At 44.2% G+C, this 25999-nt stretch overlaps 1 protein-coding gene and 1 long non-coding RNA gene across 2 annotated transcripts; one reads left to right on the forward strand and one right to left on the reverse strand.

The window, feature by feature from the left end:
• Nucleotides 1-4736: 4736 nt before the first annotated feature.
• LOC308607150 (uncharacterized protein C1orf53) lies at nt 4737-9975 on the reverse strand. The gene is made up of 3 exons (XM_081218804.1): nt 9631-9975; nt 6560-6661; nt 4737-5267 (listed from the first exon to the last, which is right to left on the reverse strand). Exons 1-3 carry the CDS (start codon nt 9892-9894, stop codon nt 5196-5198), a joined length of 438 nt encoding a protein of 145 aa, XP_081074930.1. The 5' UTR covers nt 9895-9975; the 3' UTR covers nt 4737-5195.
• A 243-nt stretch (nt 9976-10218) lies between these two features.
• Nucleotides 10219-13983, forward strand: LOC308607155. Its single transcript, XR_014013955.1, has 3 exons — nt 10219-10309; nt 12339-12403; nt 13731-13983. It is a non-coding gene; the product is annotated as an uncharacterized lncRNA (long non-coding RNA).
• Nucleotides 13984-25999: the final 12016 nt, after the last annotated feature.

A 25999-nucleotide genomic window follows, 5' to 3' on the forward strand; every position in this document is an offset into this window, starting at 1 on the left:
TCCGGCCTTGGCCTTCCAGGTGCTGCTACCTCAAAGACGCTGCTGTCAGCTGGTGCCTGCATAGACGGTGAGCGGGCGGTAGCTCCTGCAGGGAGCTGGGCTAAGCCACTGATTGCTCACCCGTCACCTCCCCGCCTTTCCCTCGCGGTCCTTCCTTTCCTCTCTGCGCTCCCGGGTTTGGCGCCAGCAACCCAACACTTTGGGGTGCGTTCTGCGCTCGAGGGTGGCGTTCTCGGCCGGGTCAGCGCGAGGGCCCGAGGTATCTCTGCAGCCCGGCTCTGGCTAGGAGGCGGGGATGGAGATCCAGCCGAGAGAAAACTAACTCAAACCCTGGGAAACGTTCGCGGGGTCACAGACAGACTCCCACACCTGGACCTGACGGGGGCCCGGTTACCTGGTCTCGGCTTCCCGAGGGGCTGCGTCGCCCCAGCAACCAAGGGCGTAGTCAGGCCGCGGGGAAACGGAGAGAGAACCGGGAAGCCTGGCCTCTGGCCAATTATTTACCCACTCGCCCACCCGGGGCGCCCCTCGCGCTCAGAGATGGGGGCGGGTGGATCTCTGGGAGGCTCCAGCGCGGACGCGGAAGGGGTGTGAGCAGAGAGACTGGCCGCTCCACGGTGTCCGGGTGAGGCTGCCGCGTTCCCTTCCTGCCCCTCCACCCCTGGGCCACAGCAGGGGCTCCTCCGCAGGGCGTGGGCCGAGCGCGCAGGGGGTTGGGGGATCCCGCACATCAGCAAGCCGCAGGAGACCACTGCCCGGGATGGGGTCCCGTGGGACTGTGCAGGGGTAGACCCACCCCTTCGCCCGCCCGCAAGCTCTGCCCACAGCTTAGGGCTGGCAAGGGATCCAGCAGGAGCCGCGCGTCAAAGCCCTCAGGCTTTCTCTTTCCGTCCCCAGTCCCGGAATGTAGCTCGGAGCACCCCGGCAGCGCCCCCTCTTTCTACCTGAACCCTTGGCTGCACTAGCCAGTCCCACCAGCCAACTATTCCTACTAGTCTACCTTCTAAGTTCCCCTCACCCCCGACGTTCCCCTTCCCGACCCGTCCTCTTTAGCTCTTTCTGTCCTCGAGAATCCCCCCATCTCGGTTCGTTTTCCCAGCCAGGGAGCGGACAAGCCTCCCAGGTTCAGCTCCTCCGCTTGCTGCCTAGGCCGTCGAATGGATGGACGGCGACACCGACCCGAAGACCTTCAGGTGCTCCCGCTCACCTGTGTCCAAAGCAGTGGGTTTAATCCTCTTTGGGGTCACGAACCGTTTTAGGTATTTGATAAAAACATGCATTCTACACACACACACACACACGCACACACACAGAGGCAGAGGCGCGCGTGCGCACACTGAAGCGCACACCGAAGCTCACACTTTAGAATACAAATTTCGGATGGGAAGATGCTATCGTCAGAAATCTTCCAATCCCCCAGAGCCCATGATTCCGAATTTTTACTCTCTTTTACACCCACGGTCTCAGGAGGAGGGTAGGGCGTGAGTCTGGAGGTTTTGTGTCAGGAGCCCAACCTGGAAACCGTTTGTAGGGGAGAGGATCAGCCAGTGCGGGGCTTGGGAGCTCCGCAGGGCATCCCGCGGGCCTGGGTGGGCAAGAGACAGTTGCGAGTTCTTCCACGACATTTTCTCAGAGATCTGAGCTCTCCAGAGGCGCGCAAGAGGATGCCAACACCCGCCCCCGCCACACACACACACACACACACACACACATACACACAAACTTCTGACTTTCCTTTTTCCTGAGGGAGGGGATACTTCTGGCGCCCAGAAGTACCTTTTAGTAGCTGCAGGGCAGTAAAAAAGAGCACCGAGTTTTAATCCTTCTTCACGGTCAGACGTCCCGTCCACAACTCAAGCCTTTGCTCGAATGTAAAGAAAATGAAAAGGCAGGTGTTGAGTTGACACTCAGTGGGCAGGTGGGGGGAGGGGGGCTCCTTCGGGGAAAGGCGGGGACCGTGAGGCCTCAAAGTGCTCAGGGGAAGGCGACATGCCGATGGCCGTTTGCCAGGTCGTGGGCCCCCTTCCCCAGCCTTGTCTGGAGACCCCGCTGGCCTCCGGCGGTGGATCCGGGCGCTCGGGACAGACTTTGCGGTCGCCTTAGGACACGGCGCCCTGCGGGGAACAAAGACCCGCGCCGCGCCCGGGGAGCATCCCCCCTTCTCCAGGCCCCTTCTGGTCCAAAGACACCCACACCGGTGTGGGATCCCCAGGTTGCACTCGGGGGCGGGGGGGAAGCCCTTCCCTTCCTTGCTCTGCAAAGTCGATGGGGTCGGTGTGGCTTTTTGAAGAGGCGGGAATGTGCACGGAATCCACCTGCTGGGAGAACGGCCCAGGGCAGGGCCTTCCCCTCGAAGGGAAGAACCACCACGGCAGGAACGTATCCCCGCCCTCCACCCCGCTAAACCCCGCAAAGACCCCCAGCTTCCCTTGGGTCTTTAAGTATTAGAAACAATCTAGAAATCAATCTCCCTTGATTTATGGTGCCTGCCTTGCGGCGGCAGGAGTCTCCAAAAACCTTCAAAGTGGAGTAGCAGTGGAGTTGATTTAAACTGGGAAGTCTCTTTCTCGGCATCCACGTGTACTTGTACACACACACACACACACAGTAAGAAACCTGACTTTTTACTTTACAAGGTGCGAATACAATAGAACCTGAAGTTCTGGCAGCGAGGCCCATTTATGTGGCCGTATTGTGTGTAATGTGGGAGCACCCGCCGCTGCCATCCCCGACGTGTGGTTCATAAGCATCTCCCCAGAACAGCGGCCGAGAACTTCAGACCTCGGCTCCCCGGCTCCAGAGGCAGGGAAGAGTAAGAGCGTCCCCCTCCCCGCCCACACCTCAGCGGCGGCTCCTTGGCTGCTGTTGCCAGGAAGCCTAGAAGTTCTGCCAGGAAGAGTCACAAAATCCCACGCAAGGGTCCTCCCGTCTTGGGCCACTTCGGCACTGCAGGAGCTGCACTGGGAGAAGCAAAGAGCTGCCTCTAGGAGGGAGGCATCCCTTACCTCATTCCCATCTGCCAAGGGGCTTTCTCAAAACACTGCCTTAGGAGGGGGCGGGGACTGGGGGGGGGAGCCTCAAAGTGAACTTGCAAAGAGCAAATAGAACTCTTCTCTTGGCTTTCCTCCTCCTCTTGTGTCTCCAGGAAGTTGGCCTTCCCCACTCCATTTCCTTCTGGTTTTCCTCTTGGGACTGCTGAAGAAAGCCCCATACAGCTCCCACCCAGAAGATGTCTTTGGTAATCTTCAAGTCTAGTGGGAAACATGGAGCTAGCTGGCTGCTCGCTGACATAAGAGTGGAAAGGAAAGTGGCTCCCCGGAGTCCATAAACCTTTCTGGAAAGACTGAGTGCCTCCTCTGTCACAATGCTGATCGCTTCTCCTGCTCTCCTCCAAATAGTTCCTGGAGGGGGCAACACCAGGCCACAGACACTGCTCTTTACAGCCAAGGAGGGCCCCGGGGCAGTGTTGCTGAGGGAGCCACAGTCAGGAACATCAGAAACACTGGGGCACCAAAACTGCCAACGGTTTTGGGAAACAACTTACTATTTGACATAAAATGAACACATAGCACATTAGAGACTTAATGGGCTTCTTTTCACTCATTTTACAGTTTAGAAGGTGTTTTGTTTTGAATCAAATATGGGAGAAGGCACAAGAGTCTTTTTGCTGCTTAAGATTTTTAGAAAGCTTTAGAAAAAACCTTCATTGAGGGCCACGGGCAGAGACGAAGGCAGACCACTGAGATGTTGGAGAACCATTCAGATTCAGCCAGGAGAAAAAGCTGAGGGTCAGCTCTGGGTAAAGCCAGCCTTCCATTTCACTGACCAGCTTTCCCCTGCAAGGAAAAGGCTTCCTGGGGGCTGCTATCCTCAGAGGGAAACAGAAGAGGAGGCGTGGGGAGGGGACCCAGAACCTGGGTTGGAGACTGAAGCCCAGGGTCTTCACAGCAGTGAATGAAATAGGTGTAAAGCTAATAAAACATCCTAAGACAGATTAGCCTGAAAAGTGCCATCAGAGATGGAGGAGTAAAATGGGGGGTGGGTAGAGAAAAAAAGAATGGTTTAATAGCAGCCTGACCCCCAAGTCAGAATGATTTAAAGGTTTTATTAGGAGAACAGATGGAAGATGAGAGCATTTCTCACCGCAGAATGGCCCTTCTTGGATACTCATATGCTGCATGATATAGCATTTTATCAATCTCCTTATAGCTCAAGATATAAATAAAAGGAAGAATGTATTCAAACTCTTCTGTTTGCCAGCAACCTCCCTTGGGTTGCTAACACTGAGGAGAAAACAGTAGAACTGAGGCTATAAAAAAAAAATCAAGAGCTACTAATGTGACCCGATTGCTGCTATTTATTTAATGGAAGTCATTATTTTCTTTCTTCGACATACGTCTAATAATGAAGCAAAAAGAAAGGAAAATAATTATCAATGTGCCACTTCAGATACACACAAACAGAGACTTCCCTGGTGGTGCAGTGGTTAAGAATCCGACTGCTAATGCAGGGGACATGCGTTCGAGCCCTGGTTGGGGAAGATCCCAAATGCCACGGAGCCTGTGTGCCACAACTACTGAGCACGCACGTTGCAACTGCTGAAGCCCACGCGCCTAGAGCCTGTGCTCCACAACAAGAGAAGCCACCACAATGAGTAGCCCAGGCACCACAACAAAGAGTAGCCCCCGCTCGTCGCAACTAGAGAAAGCCCCGCACGCAGCAACAAAGACCCAAAGCAGCCAAACATAAATAAATAAATAAATAAATTTATATTCAGAAAAGAAACACAAACATTTGCTAGCTTTTTCATTTTATTGATGTTCTTTTAATACATGTTTAAGATTACGATTAATATATGCTTAAGTTTAAGATTAAACTAGTGCTCAAGTACTAACAGCACAGAAAGCAATTCTGGATTAAGGTTTTATTTATTTATTTATTTGTTTATTATTATTATTTTTTTGCGGTACGCGGGCCTCTCACTGTTGTGGCCTCTCCCGTTGCGGAGCACAGGCTCAGCGGCCATGGCTCACGGGCCCAGCCGCTCCGCAGCATGTGGGATCTTCCTGGACCGGGGCACGAACCCGTGTCCCCTGCATCGGCAGGCGGACTCTCAACTACTGCACCACCAGGGAAGCCCCTATTTATTTTTTTAATAAGGCTCAATTAGATGGAGAACAGAAATGAAATTCTTCTCAAACATAAAAATGTGAATTGAATTTCTTCTTTTTGGATGGATCTTTAACATTGACTTGGCCATATGGACACTGCGAAAGAAATAAAACAAGTTACTGTTGAATTATTTAATAATCATCTTGAAGAAGTACACTTCTCATGGTGAAAAAAAGAGACTGCTAATAACGTTCTATAGATGATTTGATCTACCTCCTATAGACTAAGAGGAGAACTATGGCAACATCTGGCAAATGGTTCTAATTAGGGTCCAAGAATCACTTCCTAAATGCATCCTTCCAACTTCAAGAATTTTACTGTCAAAACCTCACCCTTAAAAAGTCCTCCAGTCCTCAGTTCAGGCAAAGCTCTTATGGGTTTGATTAGAAACAGCTAATGGCACAGGTAGGAACATCCATAAAAGTGAAGGCTTAATTTTTCAATACTGGCTACTGTTAATACAAGCATTTAATGTCAATTCCTTGATTAGAAAGTAGGTGGGCTAGAGGAAATAACTCCTTCTTACCCCCCAAACATACAGTCAAAGTGGTCTATAAACAGAGGTTATCTGTTTATAATCTTAACTGTATAACAATTTACCTTACTAGTAGTATGCTTTTAAAAAGTTAGAGGGAAGAACCTATTCCCATTTATTTTTTGTTCAAAGTAGGGAAGTATTACGTAGTTAGTTCATCTTAATCAGTGAGCATAGAGATATATGGCTGCTGATATATACATTTTAGGAAACGTACAGCACTAAGTTTGCAGTAGCAAGTTTCACGGTTATTTTAAAGAGAGTAGAAAACAACCACAGAAAGAATGGGTGGGGCATGGGGGGAGAGAAGGAGAAGAAAGAGGAGGGGAGGGGGAGTAGTAATAATAATAATAATAGTAATAATAATGGAGGAGGAAGAGAAGGAGGAAGGGAAGGGAGGGACACGGAGGAAGTCATTATCATTATAAAACCCCCACCTGTCAATGTTGGGCAAGTATCTATTTATTCAGCTAAAAATGAAAAATAAATGCTTCCTGGGATCTAGCTTGCAATATTCCGGATTTCTTTTTCTGCTCTCTTTCTACTTGCCTAGTAAACACAACTTATTTGAAACCTCGTGAAAAGTTTCCTCGTAATAAAGAACTCCCACGAATCTCCAAACACAGCGTTTCAAGGAACTGATGCTCACAGTGAAACGTTACAAAATTCCATTAACGTTAAAGGTCCTCTGTTGGTCCTAAAGACTTCATTGTCCATGGCCAGAGCAGCCTGTGAAAAGTGCACACCAGGCTCTATGTAGCATTTTTATTTGACTTGTTTTTCAAATAACAGGTATTTACGAAGTCACGGAAGCACCAAAGACTGCTGCCATCCTGCCGAATTGGTACTCACGTGTCTGCAGGTAGAGCCGCAGCATCTGCCTCTCTGCAAGTGGGCCAGCCGGGTGAGCACCATGTAGCCGGTAGCCGGGTCCACGTAGTTCAGCCGGCCAGCCTGAAGAGTAGTGAAATCAAACAATTCATTCATCGCAATATTCATCGCATCTCCTCACCATCATTCCTACTCCTAAAATACTGCAACATTTTCTTCAAACAATATTAAACTGCTTCCCAGCAATTTTCGTGGCACTTGCAATTAAGGACTGAATGCGTTCCAACATTATACACAATCCAACTTGATGTGACATAAGGAGAAAATATACAGTTTGAGAAAAATGAGAAGTTGATGGAAAAACAAGAACTCCTCTATACCCAATAACGAGGTAGCCACTGCTCAGGTATTTTTCATTCAGTTTCTAGGTAACAAGTTTAATAACAGGTGATTTAATGACTTTAAGAGCCTAAGAGGCTGAAAATGAACTTTCACTCAGAAGTTACAGTTGCAATTTCAGTACTTAAAATATGTGGATAATGAAGTAAACTTACAGAAAAGGTGCTAATCAAAACCAACAGTCCTTAGAGAAAAGCACTACCTTTACTATTACTTAACACTTTTCCTTACCTTCATCGTGTGCTACTCCACTGCACATTTTGCGCTGTTTTCTTTTTTTTTTCTTTTTTTGGAGTGTCGTTAGTGCCATTTTTAAGCAAAATAAAACTATTCTTTTTAACATATTAACACTCACTGCTTCATGACTTTGATCAAAAGCAGCTTTTACTACAGCACTTCAGATGTCAAGAAAGCATCCTCTATCTACATTCAAACATAGTCTTAAAAAGCTGTCCCAAGCACGTTGTGTGAAGACAAATAATGCAACCTCTTCCGTGGATCTGGGTCACATGGGTGATATTACTTAGCCTTGAGGTTTTGAAGGGGAACTGTCTCCTGGGCTTTTTCTATAACCCCTTTACCACGCAGTAACCCTGCACCACTCTTGCATAGAGCCTTTCCATTAAAATACACGTGACACTTAAATATCTTCTTACATGTATTTTTGCGTATGCCGCAAACTACTTCTTCGGAGTGTCTTCCTTAGCGGCTGAATATTTTGTTCTGGTTCAGCTTTTCATCAACTATGCGTCATGAATAAAGCGTGGAGTAAAAGGACAACTAGAGTTCAAGCCTAGGCTTCCTCTAAGGCATTCCACCAAAGTGAGCCCAGGGCAGCAGAAATCCAGCAATCAAGTCCCAAGGCCAGCCTAAGGGGCCTCCCGAATCCTTTGGGGCCGCAGAAGCAGATTACATGAACACTACTTTAGAACGACCGATTGTCAAGACCTCGCTTCTTTATTTACAAAGTCCGTGTTGGAAGACTTGGAAGAAAAGCAAAAGAACGCTGGGAGCTCTTGTTAGCAGACTCCTTTCTGCTTTTCTTCGCTGGGGGTCTTCTGGAACCTGGGAGCCTAACAGATTGCTCCTGGGCCTGGCTGCTCTCCTGCTTTCCAAGTCAATGGGGAAACTCTGATGGCTGCCCACACAAACGTAATTTGTCCTCAGTAAGTGAGCCTCAGGTCATGGTGGCAACAGACAAAGGCAGGGCAAGAGTGTTGACAGCCTGACTGCAGAACAAGATGCCCAGGGATGCAGGTCAGCACACGTGACAGAGCTACCTGCCTGCAGGTGTGGAAGGAGGACCACTGTGAGGGGGCTCTGATTTGTTGAACAACAAAAACAACAAGCTCATTATTGGGTTTGCTTATGGTCTCCTGGACAGCCATTTAACCTGCGATTCTGACACTGATGAAACTGTGTGAATTCCTTGAGTGAGAAAAAGTTTCTTTCCCTTCCCGGGCTGATTGAGCTGGTCGTTCCAGGCCACTGGTATTTGCTCTATAGAGAATGACACTTTTTGCTTCTATTTACCACATTTATATAGTGAAGTATGGGAACAAATTACACATTATTTTAAAAAGAGTATAAACAAGAACCATCAAAAGTTGCCAGTCATTTCCTAAAGAGTCTTTGTGCAGAAGTTTCCACACAGAAGTGGATCTCAAGGCCTACTAACTGCCCGTGGGAAAAAAAAAAAAGTCAACTTTAGGCAACCTCCAAAGTTTTCTTCTCTGCTCGCCTGGTTCAGGCCAGACCAAATAACGCTAGTCATGTCAAGTGCTGGTCACCCGCAGTGTATTCAACAGGCTACTTTTGTGTCTTTTCTATATCTTTATCACAGAACTCACTTGCTCTTTCAAGATGATACAAATATAAACATGCTCCCTTAAACGTACGTAGTCTGTGTCAGAAAGCGTTAAGGGAGGTGATAAGTTTTGATATTGGTGCTAACAAGCAATTGTCAAATCCCCAAACCAGAAGAACACACAGCTCGAGATTGTCTAGTAAAAATGTAAACGCCTATTTATACTTTCCTTTGTAACTCTGCTCCGATAGGTGGAAAGGATGAAAGGATGATAGCAAAAATTAAAACAAATTAATAAGTTCACGTTTTATGTTTTCATTATTGAAATCATTGGATGGCAGTGTTTAACTGATACTGCAGATAAACACACACATATTTCCCTGTGACTTCTCAGCTCCTCTATCTCCTCTATCAATGCCTTACACCACTCCCCCAGCCCCAAACACACGCGCACACACACACAGAGGACAGTGATGACAAGCCCTAGACTGCGACCGGAGTTTAGCTCGGACACTGATCAGAAAGGAGTCGCGCTCATACTCAGGATAGATCCACGTTAACTCTTTGCCCGGAATAGGAAACTGTGGCCAGTTTTCAAGCGAAAAGTTTTGAGCGGTAAGCTTGCACGCCGCCAGACTCCCGAGGCAGGGCTGCACCGACCTCCGGCAATCCCTCTCCAGACCCGGGGCGCGCAGGCGCACCTATCACCGGGCGGCCGGGGAGGGCGGGGCTGCCGGGGGGCGTGGCTGCCGCGGAGGGCGGGGCGGGGTGTCTGGGGCGGAGGGGCCTCACTGCGCAAGCGCGTGGTCCCTGGGGCTGCGGTCCGGGCGGGGCGGGCAGGGGTGGAGCAACCTGTGTGCCCAAGAGGGATGGGGCGGGGCCTCACCGCGCAGGCGGCTGCGTGAAGCTCCAAGATCCTCCGCTCCGCCGCTGTTAACTCTTTGCTCGCCGGACGCCTCGCTGCTCCCTCCGGCCCGCCCTGCGAGTTGGGCCCAGAGCCGCCGCGGTCTCCCTGCGAAGCGGAGCAGAGGGTGAAGCTGAGGCGCTGTCGGAACCCTTCTCCGACCTGGGGCAGTTCTGGCGTAGGGGCGGCGGACGGCTGCCTCCCGAGCGCAGCGCCCACGGACACCGGGACCCGCCAGGCCGCCATGGCTGCCGCCTGTGGGAGGCGGGGCGCTGGGGCCACGGGGCGGTCCGTACTGCTCCCTCAGAGCCAGGCCGGGCCCAGACCCGCCATCCGGGACCCCGCCCTCCGACCCCCGACCCCTCCCTCTGGACCTGGATCCCATCTGCCGACCCCCGACCCGGACCCCGCCCTCCGATCCCTGCCCTCGAACCTGGACCCCGACCCGGCCCCAGCTCGCCGGCTCCGGACCTTGACCCCTGACCCCGGATCCCGCCCTCTGGTCCTGGACCGCGGCCTTCCGCAGCCCCACCGGCCCTGCCCGGCAGATAAAGTGGACCTTAGGCAGCTGAGGAGGCTCCCACACGATGCGGGGACGGGGAAGAACATGCCTTTTCCACTCTCTGGACTTTCATGCTAGGTGTTCCGTTGGTCTTCTGAGGTAACACGTGGACCTTTTTTCTCGTGTCAAACTAGTCTTGGGATCTTTCAGCATAATCGCTACAACTAAGATGCCAGAAAGTGATCAAAATACCCCAGGTTTGTTTATAACGCGCTTGGGCTCGTCCAGAAAAGGCTGAGTATCTACAGGTGATGTGTGCTTGGAGGGCAGCTGGAAGGGGAGCCCTCACGGCCTGGGTCTTTGGCCCAGACTAAAATGAGGACCAAAAGGAAGAACGGGCGGTGGTTTCATGTTGCAAAGTATTTGCAAAATCCAAACTAAAATTATATTTCCCGTCCGAAAGATGAGAGAAAGTTATTCTGCTACCCTCTACAAAATTTGATGTGAGAAAATTAGCACAAGCCCAGGAGGTAACTTCAGGCGTTAGAATTAAATCAACACCACTCCTGACTCCCACCCTCAGCCTGTGTTTCAGGCTTGAAGAGTAGCCGTTTTGTAAGTGTTCTTCACTTTTTGAGAAAATGAGGGCAGGAATTGGTCCCTAAGGACAAGAGTAGATTGTTGAGTGGTACAGGAGAAGGATGACCCTGGACCATCGCCACCCCTTTTTTGGCATCTGCATTTACCTATAATCATATCTGGATTCTCTTGGTAGGTGCTGATTGAAACGACCCTATTGGTCTGTTATAGTGAATCTCATAGTGAATTAATAAATCGGAATCCTGTTTTGCAGACCAATTTCCTTTGTGTTGGAATAATAAATTAGTTATCAGGCTCTGGAGACTGCTTAGTGATCTGAGAAGAGTTCCAAACGTGGAAGCCTGAGGAGGGACCTTCAGTAAAGCTATGGAAAGAGCCGCTGTGATTAGAAAAAGGAATTCACCATAAATCAGTTGTGTGTGTTTGCTTTTTGTGTTTTTTTTTTCAAACCAAATTATCAAATAAAGGAAATAAGTCTGGAAGTTCCAGTTGATTACACATTGTTTTTAAAATTGAGGATGAGGATCTATTAATAGTTCATGACATGAATTCAAAGGGTAGAGACCAAATTTTATAGAAATGAAACAGACTAGACCAGGTTCCAATAGAAAATAAATAGTCTTCTAGGAAGAGTAAACACTAGTTTGTGCAGCTTTTGCTTTGGTGGATGAGGGGCAGGTGTGACTATAAAGGGGTAGGAGCAAGGGAGACCTTTGTGATAATAGAATAGTTCTGTGTTCTGGTCCTGTCAGAAGTCTACACATGTGTTTAGAGGTAGAACTAGAGTACTTTGTTCCAATGTCACATTCCTGGCTTTGATTTGTGTTACAAGCGTATAAGATGTAACCAGTGGGGGAAACTGGGTGAAGGGAACCTGCTGTACTAGCTTTGCAACTTCTTGTGAATCTATTTGAAAATTTAAAAACAGTGCTTGGAAAAAGAGATGTTAAAAAAAAATAGCTTTCAGATTACCTGGTAAAGCAGATCATGAATTAACCAGAACCTTTCCTTATCTCCTCCATCCCCAGGTTTAAAAATCATCCATTAGTTAGTAAGGCCTCTGAGCATTTAGGCTCAGAAAGCTGTTTTGTGGAACTTCCCTGGTGGTCCAGTAGTTAAGACTTCCCGCTCCCAATGCAGGGGACCTGGGTTCAATCCCTGGTCAGGGGACTAGATCCCTAAAAATCCTGCATGCTGCAACGAAGATCCTGCGTGCCGCAACTAAGACCTGGCGCAGCCACATTAATAAATAAATAAACATTTAAAAAAAAGAAAGCTGTTTTGCACTATTCACGTTACATGTGTGTGCATTCTTATATATCTTCAAACATAATCTGAGCTGGAAATCTGTATCGTTAAGAGTTGATAAAGTATTTTAGTACAAATCATTTCCAAACAGATTTGATAATTAGTGTCATTTAGACTTTGAATAGATTATCTGCCCGTTTCAGTTTTCGTCTGATCTTCACACTTGGGAGTCAGTGTCATGGCACGTCAAGTAACTTTCATTCACTGCATCTCTTGTTTGAAAGAGCCTCCTTGGATCTTGACCCTTACCTTATTCTAGCGTGTGTTCATTTCTTCTCAGACTGTCTGCGCTCACAGTAGACACACCTGTATGAAAATGGGGGCACGATGTTCCACCTTAGAATGGTAAATGTAGTTCCCACTTTATTTATGAAGGATTTACACCCAGGTTTGCTTTAGAAAGAGTTCTGTGCCACATCTCTGCATGTTACATGATATGGCATATATTTTACACCCCTTCCTATCATCTGTGATGTTTGTGTTGATACTGAACATGTTTGTTATTTGGAGGAGGAGGAAGGAGTTTCAGAGAAATGTGTTTCCCTAGGCTTCCCTAGGCATTGATTTTCAAATAGTTACATTAGGCCTCTCTGTGTTGTAGGCTGTGGATCACGCAGCTTTGTCTGGTTACTGTAAAAGGGATGGGCTCCCATCACCGTGAGGCAGGACTTGATCTAGGCTCAGTGCCACGGCCAGGGCTCAGGCTCCTTTCCCAGCTGCCTCCTCATTGCTCGTGGCCTTTTCAGGCAGGTGCTTTTCTCGTGGGTGAAGGATGGCCGCAAACAGCTTTCTCATCCTTGTCCAGCTGAAGAGAGAGCCTTGTTATGAAGCTCCTGAACGAGAAGAAGCCTTTTTGCCCCCAGAAGTTCTAACAGCCATCTCTTCATCGTGTGTCCGTTCCTGAACCGATCTTCATGAGTACAGGTTGAGCCGAAGGCAGTCGGGGCCTGTCTTGGGAACTGCCTTGTGAACCCTCCGAGACCCAGGCCCGAGAACGGCCTGTATTGATGCTGGGGACACAGTGAACAAATGTCCACTGCAGTGTGACTTGCAAAGGCAAAATAAAGTCCTCCAACCCACCCAGTCCTCTTAGCATTTAGTATTAATTGCTTATTGTTTAAAACATTTTTCATTGTTCCTCTGGTTCCCCTCAAGATGTCCTTCCTTTGATCTCCCACAATTATTTGCTCCATTTTAGCTTTTTTTTTTTTTTTTTTTGCGGTTCGCGGGTCTCTCACTGTTGTGGCCTCTCCCGTTGCGGAGCACAGGCTCCGGACGCGCAGGCTCAGCAGCCATGGCTCACGGGCCCAGCCGCTCCGCGGCATGTGGGATCCTCCCGGACCGGGGCACGAACCCGTGTCCCCTGCATCGGCAGACGGACTCTCAACCACTGCGCCACCCGGGAAGCCCTAGCTTTTTATATGTAGTAATTTTGGGGGCACTGTTTTCTCAACAGATTGTAAACAAGATGGTAGGGCAGCAGCCCCCAACCTTTTTGGTACCAGGGACCTGTTTTGTGGAAGACAGTTTTTCCATGGATAGGGTGGGGTGCTGGTGCAGGATGGTTTAGGGATGATTCAAGCGCATTACATTTATGGTGCACTTTATTTCTATTATTATTACATTGTAATATATAATGAAATAATTATACAACTCACCGTCATGCTGACAGGAGGCGGAGCTCAGGCAGTAATTGGAGCCATGGGGAGCGGCTGTAAATACAGATGAAGCTTCACTCGCTGGCCCACCGCTACCTCCTGCTGTGCGGTCAGTTCCTGACAGGCTGTGGACCAGTAGCGGTCCGTGGCCCCGGGGGTTGGGGACCCCTGTGGTAGGGAATATGCTGTTTTCATTTTTGTATCTCCACAACCCCACCTGTACTTTTTAACCTATTACTATGACACTTAGTGAATAAAGGCTTTTCAAATGGGCAAGTCCGTGGTTGTTCATTCTGAAATATGTAATCCTTAGCTAGTGGATAAACATTTCATATGAAATTCTAAAAGTAATATTCTTTACATAATGATGCAAATTTGAAAATATTTACTATGGATTAATAATCGTAAATAAATACTTTAAAAACTGGGTGATAAAGATACTAACTCTGAGGTCTTATTAAATTGTATTTATTAAATAGCATTGGGCCATTTTACTGACAATCAGGACATATGTACTACACATTATCAAATTGTCTGATGTAAGCCCCCAAAAGCTGCCTCTGATTAATTTTAAGTGTTATCTGTGTTATCTTTTAACGAATTATGAATGTACTGCGCTGTTAGTGGGCAAATGGGTGCTGGGGTCACAGAGCACAGACGTCTTGTCTGGGCACTGCCTGTTTTGCACAGTTGTTTTTGGACACTGATTTATGTATCTGATGTCTTTCAAATAGCCGGATGGTGAGTTAGGACATGTCATGCTCCACGCAGAGCGCATTTCACTCTCAATTCTTATGATTGAGAGCAAATGTTACACGCCCCTAAGGTCGCCCATAGGGAATCTTCGTTTCATTTCATCCTACATCCCATAGCACACTTTGTTTTACAGAGCTGGTCTTAGAAAATTCTTCGGGGAATTATAACCGTTTCTGTTTGCCCGCCCAGCGAATCTCGGCTTTTTCACGAGGGGTGCTCGCCCACCAGCGCTGCCTGCCCGGAGCCCTCCTGCACTCGGCTCCTACCTTTCCGTTTTATTTTTGTCTCCCTGAACAGACAAGCTGTGGATGGGCTGCCTGACACGAAGGAATCTAGCCATTTCAGGTCCTCCTCCACCCTCGCAATCACTCTCTACTGAGCAGTAGACCAGCTTCTTCCCCCACCGCCAAGGTGAGACGGCAGGCGTGACTTGGTGGTTAAATTCCGGGCACCGGACAGACAGTACTTACCCGACTGCGTTGAAAGCAGAAGCCCTCAGCCCTTCTCACAGCACACTGCGCCCTCCCGTGATTTAATCTATGCTTACGTTTTTAATCCGCTACCCACATGCTCACGGCTCCCAGATCTCCGATCAGGATCCACGCTTGTGAGGTCCAAACACCTACTGTCCACCTGCCTGCTGTACAGATGCACTTACAAATACCCCCAGACTCAGAATGGACTTCACCATCCTTCCCTTCGAAGTCCTACTGCCCTATTTCCTCTTTTAAAAGCGCAGCAAATTCAGGGATTTCTTTTCAGAGCATGACCCTTCGCTCTGCACATCTCCCCGCCCAGGGGATCACCAAGTCCTTCCCGTTTTACTTATCTGTGTCTCACACCCGTCCTCCTTTGCGTCTATCATTCTTCTAGTTCAGTTTGTTAGCATTTCTTTCCCCACGGCTACAGCTAGAAAAGAATGGCTCATTGATGTAAATAACAAATAATGAGGACTTATTCTGTAGTAGGGCCCTCTCCTAAGTGCTGGAGACGGATTGTTCATACTGCGCGCGTGATATTTATTCTGACAAAGATATCCATCAGCTCCTTGAAGCGGTGAAGTCATGCCTGTCCCTAAACCTCGTTCGCTATGTCCCCTCCTCTATGAAGCCCTCCCTGACTGCTCATCTTGCTCACTGCCTCCTCTGCAGGCTGGGCTGGGCACACCACTTCAGGGCTCCATAATATCCAAAATGTGTCTCTATGTTTGCACTTTCTTATTGTATGGTTTTGTACTTATGAGGGCTTTTTTTTTACTAGCAGCTTGTGAGGTCTTTAAGGGCAAAGGATTGTCTTAATCATCTTTGTAGCCCTAGCAGCACAAGTACATAGGAAATGCTAAAAAAGAAAAGCTTGTTGAAATGAATGGATGAACGCATAATGGCAGCAAAACCCCACATCTGAGTCACACAGTAAAGAAATGATACAAATGCACTTCTATGGTTAAGAATCAGTGTTGGGTTTTGTCGACACATTGGTTGATCTGTTTGTTGTCCTGAGAGACAATATCCTAAGATAACAACAAGGTAACTGTGATTTTACCTGGTCATCTATTTAGTAAGCTTCCCCCAAACCGTCATTGAATTAATGGTAAGTGCAGTGTATGGGCTGCATTTCAAATGAAGTCAGTGTATGTTGACAGTGAAGTGCAGCCTTGTTAACCCTGAACAATCATTCCAATTATAAACTACATGCACACAATCCCTGTCACATAAAATATCCAGACTAATTACTTCTAGCCCTTTTGTTGTGCAATTATTTGAAATGAAACCTACTCTTATGGATATTCGGTATTAACAGTGTATTTCCCAGAAAGAACAATGCTAAACAGCTAGCAAGAATGTGATTCCATTTGTACCTTATTACAATAGTTGGATTAGTGTTGTGCTTTTACAATTACATGGACAGCCACTGTTTTGTAGGATTTCCCACATACCAACACAGCAGCAAAGAGATCTCAGTTCAGGTCGTAAATACAACATACAAATCAGAGCCTTGTTCTCTCCACTCTTGCTGCAGCCTGAGGGAGAAAAGCATGTCCACTGTTCCATGACTGCAGTGAAAGGCACACTGAGTTTCAGGTCAAATATCCATGACATTGACGTGTCTGACTAGTCTGCCGAGTATGGTCTATGTTAATATCCTCCCCGCGGTGAGCAGGAGGGATGTGCCTCAGTGATCAGCACAGCACACAAGCCTTTTAGGTTTCCTACAGGTGTAAAATGGATGCATCTGTGGAGTTCTGTGGAACGTGGATCTTCTACTTGTAGCTAAACTGTACACTTGCTGTGTGAATGGTCATATCTGTACAATTCTATAAGGATGTTCTCACCACCAATTGCTCTATCTGATGGTATTTCTTGATGACACATTTCGATAGCATTGTTAAAGAAGACAGTCTTGGATTTGTCTATGCTTGTGATTTGTTCAGCTTTTCCTTCATGTACTTTGAAGCTCTGTTATCAGATGCATAAGTACATAGGATTGTGATAGCCCCTTGAATTTACCCCGTTATCATTATATAATGTCCCTTTTTACTTCTGATAGTTTCCCTTGTTCTGAAATGTGCTTTGTCTGATATTAGCATAACTACTCCAGCTTTCTTTTGATAAGGGTTGTCATGATATAGCTTTTCCTACCCCTTTGTGTTTTTATATTTTAAAATGAGTTTCTTTTAGGCATCATATAGTTGCGTCTTTTTTAAAATCCAGTTTCACAAGCCCTGTGTTTTCATTGGTATTTAGACCTGTAATGGGCTAATGGTGCACGTCCCCCCAAACATATGCCTGTGTTCTGATCTCTGGGACCTATAAACGATACCTTTTCTGGAAAGAAATGGTCCTTTCAGATGTAATTAAGCTAAGGATTTTGAGATGAGGTGGTCCTCCTGGATTATCCGAGGTGGCGGTGCTGAATCCCGTGACAAGTGTCCTTATAACTGACATACAGAGGACATGATGATATGACAATGGAGGGAGATGCTGGAGAGATGCGGCCAGAAGCCCAGGAAGCTGGGTGAGGCAAGGAAGGGACCCCCCCACCCCCACCCCAGAGCTCCCAGAGGGACGGCAGCCCTGCTGGATTTTGGCTTCCAGTCCCCCAGATTGTCAGAGAGTAAATTATTGTCATTTCAAGTCTGATAAAATATGCTTGCATCATTTGGCGTCCACCTAAAATGGTATTTCCTCCCTCAACCTTCTCGTATACACATAAAATGTGATCTCCTGTTCTTCATGACAGCTTGTTCATAAAACTGACCTCAGTAATCCACCCCCATCCATGTGCTCATATCCCCTCACGTTGGGATTTTTGCATCTCCTCCCATCAAGCGTTGAGGTTTCTCTTTCCCACTGAAATTGGAACTTGGTTATGCGACTTGCTTTGGGCTATTGTGACTTTAGCAAACGTGACACACACCACTGTTTGTAAAGCTTGTGTGCCCCCCACCCCTTCTTTTAGACAGAGTTGGAATCATGAGACCATGCTGTAAATAAACAAGTCCACGATAGTCTTCGGCAGAGCCCTCGAGGAGGAAAACTGAGGTGCCCCTGCTGACTGCAGTACCCACCGCCAGCTGTGTGAAGGAGGCCGCCTTAGTCCAGCCCCGGTCAATCTGTCAGATGGATATGGCCTCAGGAGTGATTTCTGGGTAGACCAGAAAAAGAACTGCTCAACTGAGCCTGCCCAATTTGCTGCTTGTGGAGTCATGACAGATAAAATGGTTGTTGGTTTAAGTCAGTAGGTATTGGGGTAACTTGTATCATCAGCGGTTAACTGAAACACTTCCCTAATCCCCCTGTTTCAGTCAAAGCAAGGCAACTGCTATAAAGAGCAATACCAAGGTGTGCATGAATTTCTACAATGAAAGTTTATTTCTCACTTATGCAAAACCCACAGGGTATGTTTCTGGTCAGTCAGCTCTCCTTCAAGTAGTGATCCCGGAATTCAGTCTCCATTCTGCACCACTATTTTTAACTGATAACCTCTAAATTCACCAGAAGGTACCTAACCACCTCACCCTGGAAATGACTTCATCCACTGGCCGTATCTCCTCACCTGGATGGAAATGTATCCAACTCCGTCCTTGCCATCTCTGATTTACCCCTTTACCCCTTTCCTCTTCATACCTTCTTAAGACATAAATAATTATGTGTCCCTTCTCCCAACACTGAGCTCTAACCTTAAAGAATACAGTCATATCTGCTAGTGTCTGTGGTCATACCCAACCTAAATCCTTGTATATGGTAGAGGGGCCCTAATACACATCTATCATCTTATAGAATTTTCAACGTACTTTCAGAAACTCTATTTCATTTAAATCTCACAACATTTTAAGATAGAAAATATATAATCATAGCCATTTTTTTTTACAAATGATGGAACTGAGGACTAAAGATTCTAAGTGATTTGCCCAAAGTCACCACCCAGGAAACGGCAGAGCTGGAACTGGAACCCTATAATATGACTCAAGTCTTTTTCATATGGTCAAAAATATTTATTTAAGTAAACGAGCGCTTTGCCTTTTTTCCCCCGAATTTGTCCTATGTCCAATTCAGTCACCACATTTCATTCATTCTTCTCTCATAATGTGTATCTCTCTTTCTTTAAATTCTTATTGAAATCTTACCTGGTTTGGGTTGTTGTCACTTGATGACTAAGTTACTGCAGTAGATGCCTAAATTATAATTCCTGCTTCTATTCTGTTCCTCCTCAAATTCATTCTTAACACTGTTGTCAAAATAACAGTACTAATACACCATTTTAATTGTCATTTTCTGGTTGGAAAATCCTCAATGTCAAAATTTTACATGTAGGATAGAATATGAACTCATTAGCTAGGCATTTTTGGTACTCCAACACTTTGACCCCTGAAGTATCTTTCTAGTCTTAAGTCCTGTTACTCTCTAGGTCAAACATTCTGTACTAGTCAGACTAATTTACCCACCTCCCCTAAATTATCCATGTTGCAGTCATGCTATTTTGTCTCCACAACAGTTCTCCAAATATGTTTCATTGTCCATCACTCCCCCAGGGGACCCTGAGAGAAATTCTGACCAGTCTAAGTCAACCTTGGAAATCCCATTCTTCCTGCACTGATTGATTTACAAAAGCTCCTACCAATGAGACATGGGGGAAATTCTGCAGGAATGCTTCTGGGAAAGGTTTTCTTACTCATATAACAAGGCTAATGGGAACTTAGTTTCCAGGCATATAGCACAGTAGGTATCCTTAAAAATTTCCCTTACCAAAAACCTAGATGGAAAAACAAAACAACCATATTTTTAAATGCACAGTTAAGCCTGAAAAAGTAGGAAAAATCTAGGTACCAAAACCTGAAAATGGAGCTAAACATCAGGGTTGTAATTTGTCTCTGACACTACTGTTGTCCTGGAGAATTTGTCAGACTTGGGAGTTGAGTCTTAGTGGCTGATGGAGTCATTGGCCTGTGCTGGTTGAATGGTCTGAGACAAGATCCTCAGGTTGAGACACTCTGAGAGCCGTTCCCTTAGTGAGGGCAGCACTTGACCTTTGTCAGAGCCCTGCCCTCGGTGAATGGCTGGACTATAAAACAAATCTGCCCGCCAGGAGTGAGAGAAGGCAGGGCTCCTGTCTGACTCTGCCTGGACTCCCCGGAAAATCTGTAAAGAGAGGTCTGTGCACACATGAGTTAGAGGTTAAAGTTTTATTCCCTACTATGTTAGTCTGCTAGGGCGGCCACAACAAAATACCACAGACTGGATAGCTTAACCAACAGAAATCTGTTTTCTCACAGTCTGAAGCCTGGGAATCCAAATCAAGGTCTTGTCAGGTTTGGCTCCTCCTAAGACCTCTCTCCTCGGCTTGCAGCCAACTGTTTTCACATGGTCTTCCCTCTGTGTGCATGCAACCCTGGGATCTCTTCCTCTTCTTACAAAACACCAGTCCTATTTGGATTAGGGCCCTGCCTTATGGCTTCATTGAACCCTAATACTTCTTTGAAGGCCCTACTACAAGTACAGTTACATTGGGGGTTAGGACTTCAACAGATGAATTTGGTGGGGAGTACAATTCAGTACTATTACTTGAAGCAGGTAGTGGGTAGTAGGTAGTAGTACTACCTACTTAGTCCTGTAAAATCTAAGTCAGGATGAGAACAAGAATTTGTCCTAAGTTAGTAGAACCCCTGGTTGCTTGACAGAAGCAAAAAGAAACATATTCTCTCTAGGGAGATAAAGCTTCAACATTGGCCCCACAAGATTCCTACAGAAAAAGTCCTCTGGCCATGATTTCACAACCCAATATTACAAAGCACAGGAGGAATCAAGGCATCACGGGCAACGGCAAATGCAAATAACAAACAGTACAGTGTGACAACCAAAAAGTCCAATAATGGAACTATTGGTTAGAGAGTACAACATAAAGGCCTAAAATGTTTAAAGAAATAAAAATTAGAATTGAAAACATGAGATGGAAGCAACATAAGAGGTTTAAAAATCAAAACAGATCGGAATGACAACTAAATGGAAATTCTAAATGAAAAACAGAATAGCTAATGTTAAAAACTCAATGAGTGGCTTAAAGGGTGGACTAAGCACCACTGAAGTGAGAATTAGTTAACTAGAATGAGAATATATAACATACACATATTAGTTAACTAAAATGAGAATGTGTGTGTGTGCGTATGTGTGTGTGTGTGTGTGTGTACACACCCACATATATATATATAATATTTATGGGGTTTGCCAAAGAGTTCGTTCAGGTTTTTCCATACACACATACACACATACACATACATAATATTTCCCAAATTAAAACACAGAAAGATCAAGAGATGGAAGATTTGAAATAGGGGTAAAGAGACATAGAAGACAGAAGGAAGATAGAATTAGAAGGTCTACCATATGTCTAATTGGAGTCCCAGAAGTAGATAATATATTATAAATGATGGGAAAGAGCAATAAGAATTTTTTCCTGTAACTGAGAAAACACAAGTTCTCAGATTCAGAAAGTACAGTAACTGCCAAACAGCATAAATAAAAAGACACTAAGGAACATCATGGTGAATGTACGGAACATGAGAACAAATAGATCTTAAAAATGGCCAGAGAGAAAGTCAGACTATCCACTCAGGAATTAAATTAGAACAACAGCAACTTGAAATCAGCAACCTTAGAAACCTGAAGGCAACTGCTTAATTGTTTCAAAATGTTGTGATGAAATTCCTGTCAACCTAGAGTTGTACATCAAAGCAACCAGAGAATAAGTGTGAAATAAATATTTTTTCAGACAAAAAACTATTTATCATTGACAGAAACATCTAAAGGAACTCCATAAAAACATACTGCAGAAAGAATGGAGATGTGAGAAGGGAAGTTAAGCAACGAAACTTGTAAATCTGTGAGTAAGTAAAGCTAAACAAAGACTGATTATTTAAAATTATGATACTAAGGTCTAATTGATGGAATTTTAAAACTATTAAATAAAGCTAACACAATGGTCAATAGTAGGATGTAAGCCAGGAGAGGAATAAGCAGAATTGAAGAGTTCAATAATCTTGTATTGTTTGGGAGGAGGAAAAAGCTATGGAATAAAGTTGATCACTTAAATATGCTTACTAATTTTCAAAAAAACCAGAAAGAGGATAAAATATAGCATATAATTTGAAAACAGAAAAAAATGGCATAAGGAAAAAAAATCAATCCAAAATAAGAGAAAGAAGCAGAAACAAATTAGATGCATAAGAATTATAAAATTATAAAAATAAATGCAACTATATTAGTAATCATCAAATAGAAGTGAACTAACATCTCAGTTAAAGATTAAAATTATTAGAATGAATTTTTAAATCTATATGCTGCTTAAAAGAAACATATGTAAAATATTAGTGCAAAAATACTGAAAGAGAAAAGATGAAAAATTATATACCAAACAAATTCTAACCAAGAGAAAGCTGCTGTAGTTATATTAATAGCAGATGAAATAAACTTTAGGCAAAAAAAGTTAGAATATAAAGGGATACTACATAATGTTAAAGAGTTTTGTTCACTCAAAGCTTTAATACTTCTAAAATAGTATGCACTGGGGCTTAGAATATAACTTCCTAAAAGTGTTTAAATATAGCTGTAGAAATCTATAGCAAACATTATACTAAATGGCTAAACATTAGGAGAACCTCCTTCAAAACGTGAAATAAGAAAAAGATATTTGCTGTTACCACTTCTATCAACAATATACTGAAAGCCCTTATCAGCACTAAGACAAAAAAGAAAATTAAAAATTGTAAATTTTTGAAAGACAGAAACAAAACATGGTAAAGTTGTCATAGAATAGAAAACAACAATAAGTTTAGTTTCATTGTGAGAACAAATGAGAAAGTTTAACTGGGTTACTGGAGATAAAAATTAATATTAAAAATCAACTTTATGATTTTTATGCATGTTACAAACAATTAGAAGATACAATTTTAAGAGCTAGATTTATAATGCATCAAAAATATAAAGTACCTAGGGATGAATATAAGGAAAGCTGTGCTAGACCATACTGGGGTAAACTGTAAAACTTTGTGGAAAGAGATAAAAACCACTGAAGGAGTATTATAAATAGACACTCCATATTATGGCAATATAAATTCTTAAACTGATCCCTATATTCAGTGCATTTCCCATCATACAAACCAATAGGGGTTTTCATTGAACATGACATAAAGCAGATCTTAAAATGGAATCACTGAAAAAAAAGAAAAAGGAATCATTTTAAATGGAATTAGTTTACATGGAAGAGAAATGAACAGACTACCCCAGAAAACTTTGAAAAGAGATGTGGGTGGGACTGTCCTATCAGATGTGCAGGCAGATTGCAAAACTAATGCAGTTAAGATACTGTGGAGTCAGAGAAGCGATAGATGAATAGTTATTGGAACAGAACAGAAAACTCATAAACAGCTTTATGTATATATGGAAACTCGGTACAGTACAGAGATGGCATGGAAGATCAGCAAGGAATATGTGAACTATTCAATACAGAGTGCTAGGGCATTTAGGTAAGTACAAATAAAATCGAAATTCTATCTCACACTATGTGCAAAAGTCAGTTTCTGATGGATGAAATACTTCAAAATAAAAATCAAAAATTTAAAATTTCTAAGACAATATATGAGATTATTTTATGGCCTTTAAATTAGGGAAAATTTAATTAAATAAGATGTAAAAAGCACAAAACATAAGGAAAATGATGAATACATTTGGCTACATTAAAATGAAACTTCTGTTCTTGAAAATCTACCATTAAAAAGTGAAAAGACAAGTCAGAAACTGGAAAAAACTATATGTGATATATGCAACAGACAAGAGACTCTTGTTCAGAAAATATAATAAACTTGTATGTATTAATAAAAACAACAGAAAAGAACACTATGAGACAAGATATCAATTACAGGAAAAAATCTGTAAAATAATACAAACACATGGAGGCTAAACAATACACTATTTAATAACCAAGAGATCACTGAAGAAATCAAAGAGGAAATCAAAAAATACCTAGAAACAAATGACAATGAAAACATGATGACCCAAAACCTATGGGATGCAGCAAAAGCAGTTCTAAGACAGAAGTTTATAGCAATACAATCCTACCTTAAGAAACAAGAAACATCTCAAATAAACAACCTAACCTTACACCTAAAGCAATTAGAGAAAGAAGAACAAAAAACCCCCAAAGTTAGCAGAAGGAAAGAAATCATAAAGATCAGATCAGAAATAAATGAAAAAGAAATGAAGGAAACGATAGCAAAGATCAATAAAACTAAAAGCTGGTTCTTTGAGAAGATACACAAAATTGATAAACCATTAACTAGACTCATCAAGAAAAAAGGGAGAAGACTCAAATCAATAGAATTAGAAATGAAAAAGAAGAAGTAACATCTGACTGCAGAAATACAAAGGATCTTGAGAGATTACTACAAGCAACTCTATGCCAATAAAATGGACAACCTGGAAGAAATGGACAAATTCTTAGAAATACACAACCTTCTGAGACTGAACCAGGAAGAAATAGAAAATGTGAACAGACCAATCACAAGCACTGAAATTGAAACTGTGATTAAAAATCTTCCAACGGGGGGCTTCCCTGGTAGCGCAGTGGTTGAGAGTCCGCCTGCCGATGCAGGGGACACGGGTTCGTGCCCCAGTCTGGGAGGATGCCGCATGCTGCAGAGCGGCTGGGCCCGTGAGCCGTGGCCACTGGGCCTGTGCATCCGGAGCCTGTGCTCCGCAGCGGGAGGGGCAGCAACAGTGGGAGGCCTGCGTACCGAAAAACAAACAAACAAAAATCTTCCAACAAACAAAAGCCCAGGACCAGATGGCTTCACAGGCAAATTCTATCAAACATTTAGAGAAGAGCTAACACATATCCTTCTCAAACGCTTCCAAAATATAGCAGAGGGAGGAACACTCCCAAACTCATTCTACGAGGCCACCATCACCCTGATACCAAAACCAAAGATGTCACAAAGAAAGAAAACTACAGGCTAATATCACTGATGAACATAGATGCAAAAATCCTCAACAAAATACTAGCAAACAGAATCCAACAGCACATGAAAAGGATCATACACCATGATCAAGTGGGGTTTATCCCAGGAATGAAAGGAGTCTTCAATATACGCAAATCAATCAATGTGATACACCATATTAACAAATTGAAGGAGAAAAACCATAGGATCATCTCAATAGATGCAGAGAAGGCTTTTGACAAAATTCAACACCCATTTATGATAAAAACCCTCCAGAAAATAGGCATAGAGGGAACTTTTCTCAACATAATAAAGGCCATATATGACAAACCCACAGCCAACATCGTCCTCAATGGTGAAAAACTGAAAGCATTTCCACTAAGATCAGGAACAAGACAAGGTTGCCCACTCTCACCACTATTACTCAACATAGTTTTGGAAGTTTTAGCCATGGCATTCAGGGAAGAAAAAGAAATAAAAGGAATCCAAATCAGAAAAGAAGTAAAGCTGTCACTGTTTGCAGATGACATACTATACATAGAGAATACTAAAGATGCTACCAGAAAACTGCTAGAGTTAATCAATGAATTTGGTAAAGTAGCAGGATACAAAATTAATGCACAGAAATCTCTGGCATTCCTATACACTAATGATGAAAAATTTGAAAGTGAAATTGAGAAAACACTCCCATTTTCCATTGCAACAAAAAGAATAAAATACCTAGGAATAAACCTACCTAAGGAGACAAAAGACCTGTATGCAGAAAATTATAAGACACTGTTGAAAGAAATTAAAGATGATACCAATAGATGGAAAGATATACCATGTTCTTGGATTGGAAGAATCAACATTGTGAAAATGACTATACTACCCAAAGCAATCTACAGATTCAATGCAATCCCTATCAAACTACCACTGGCATTTTTCACAAAACTAGAACAAAAAATTTCACAATTTGTATGGAAACACAAAAGACCCTGAATAGCCAAAGCAATCTTGAGAAAGAAAAACGTAGCTGGAGGAATCAGGCTCCCTGAC

The sequence above is a fragment of the Mesoplodon bidens genome (genome assembly GCF_964165515.1).
Source record: "Mesoplodon bidens genome assembly, chromosome: 2".
NCBI classification, from domain to species: domain Eukaryota; kingdom Metazoa; phylum Chordata; class Mammalia; order Artiodactyla; family Ziphiidae; genus Mesoplodon; species Mesoplodon bidens.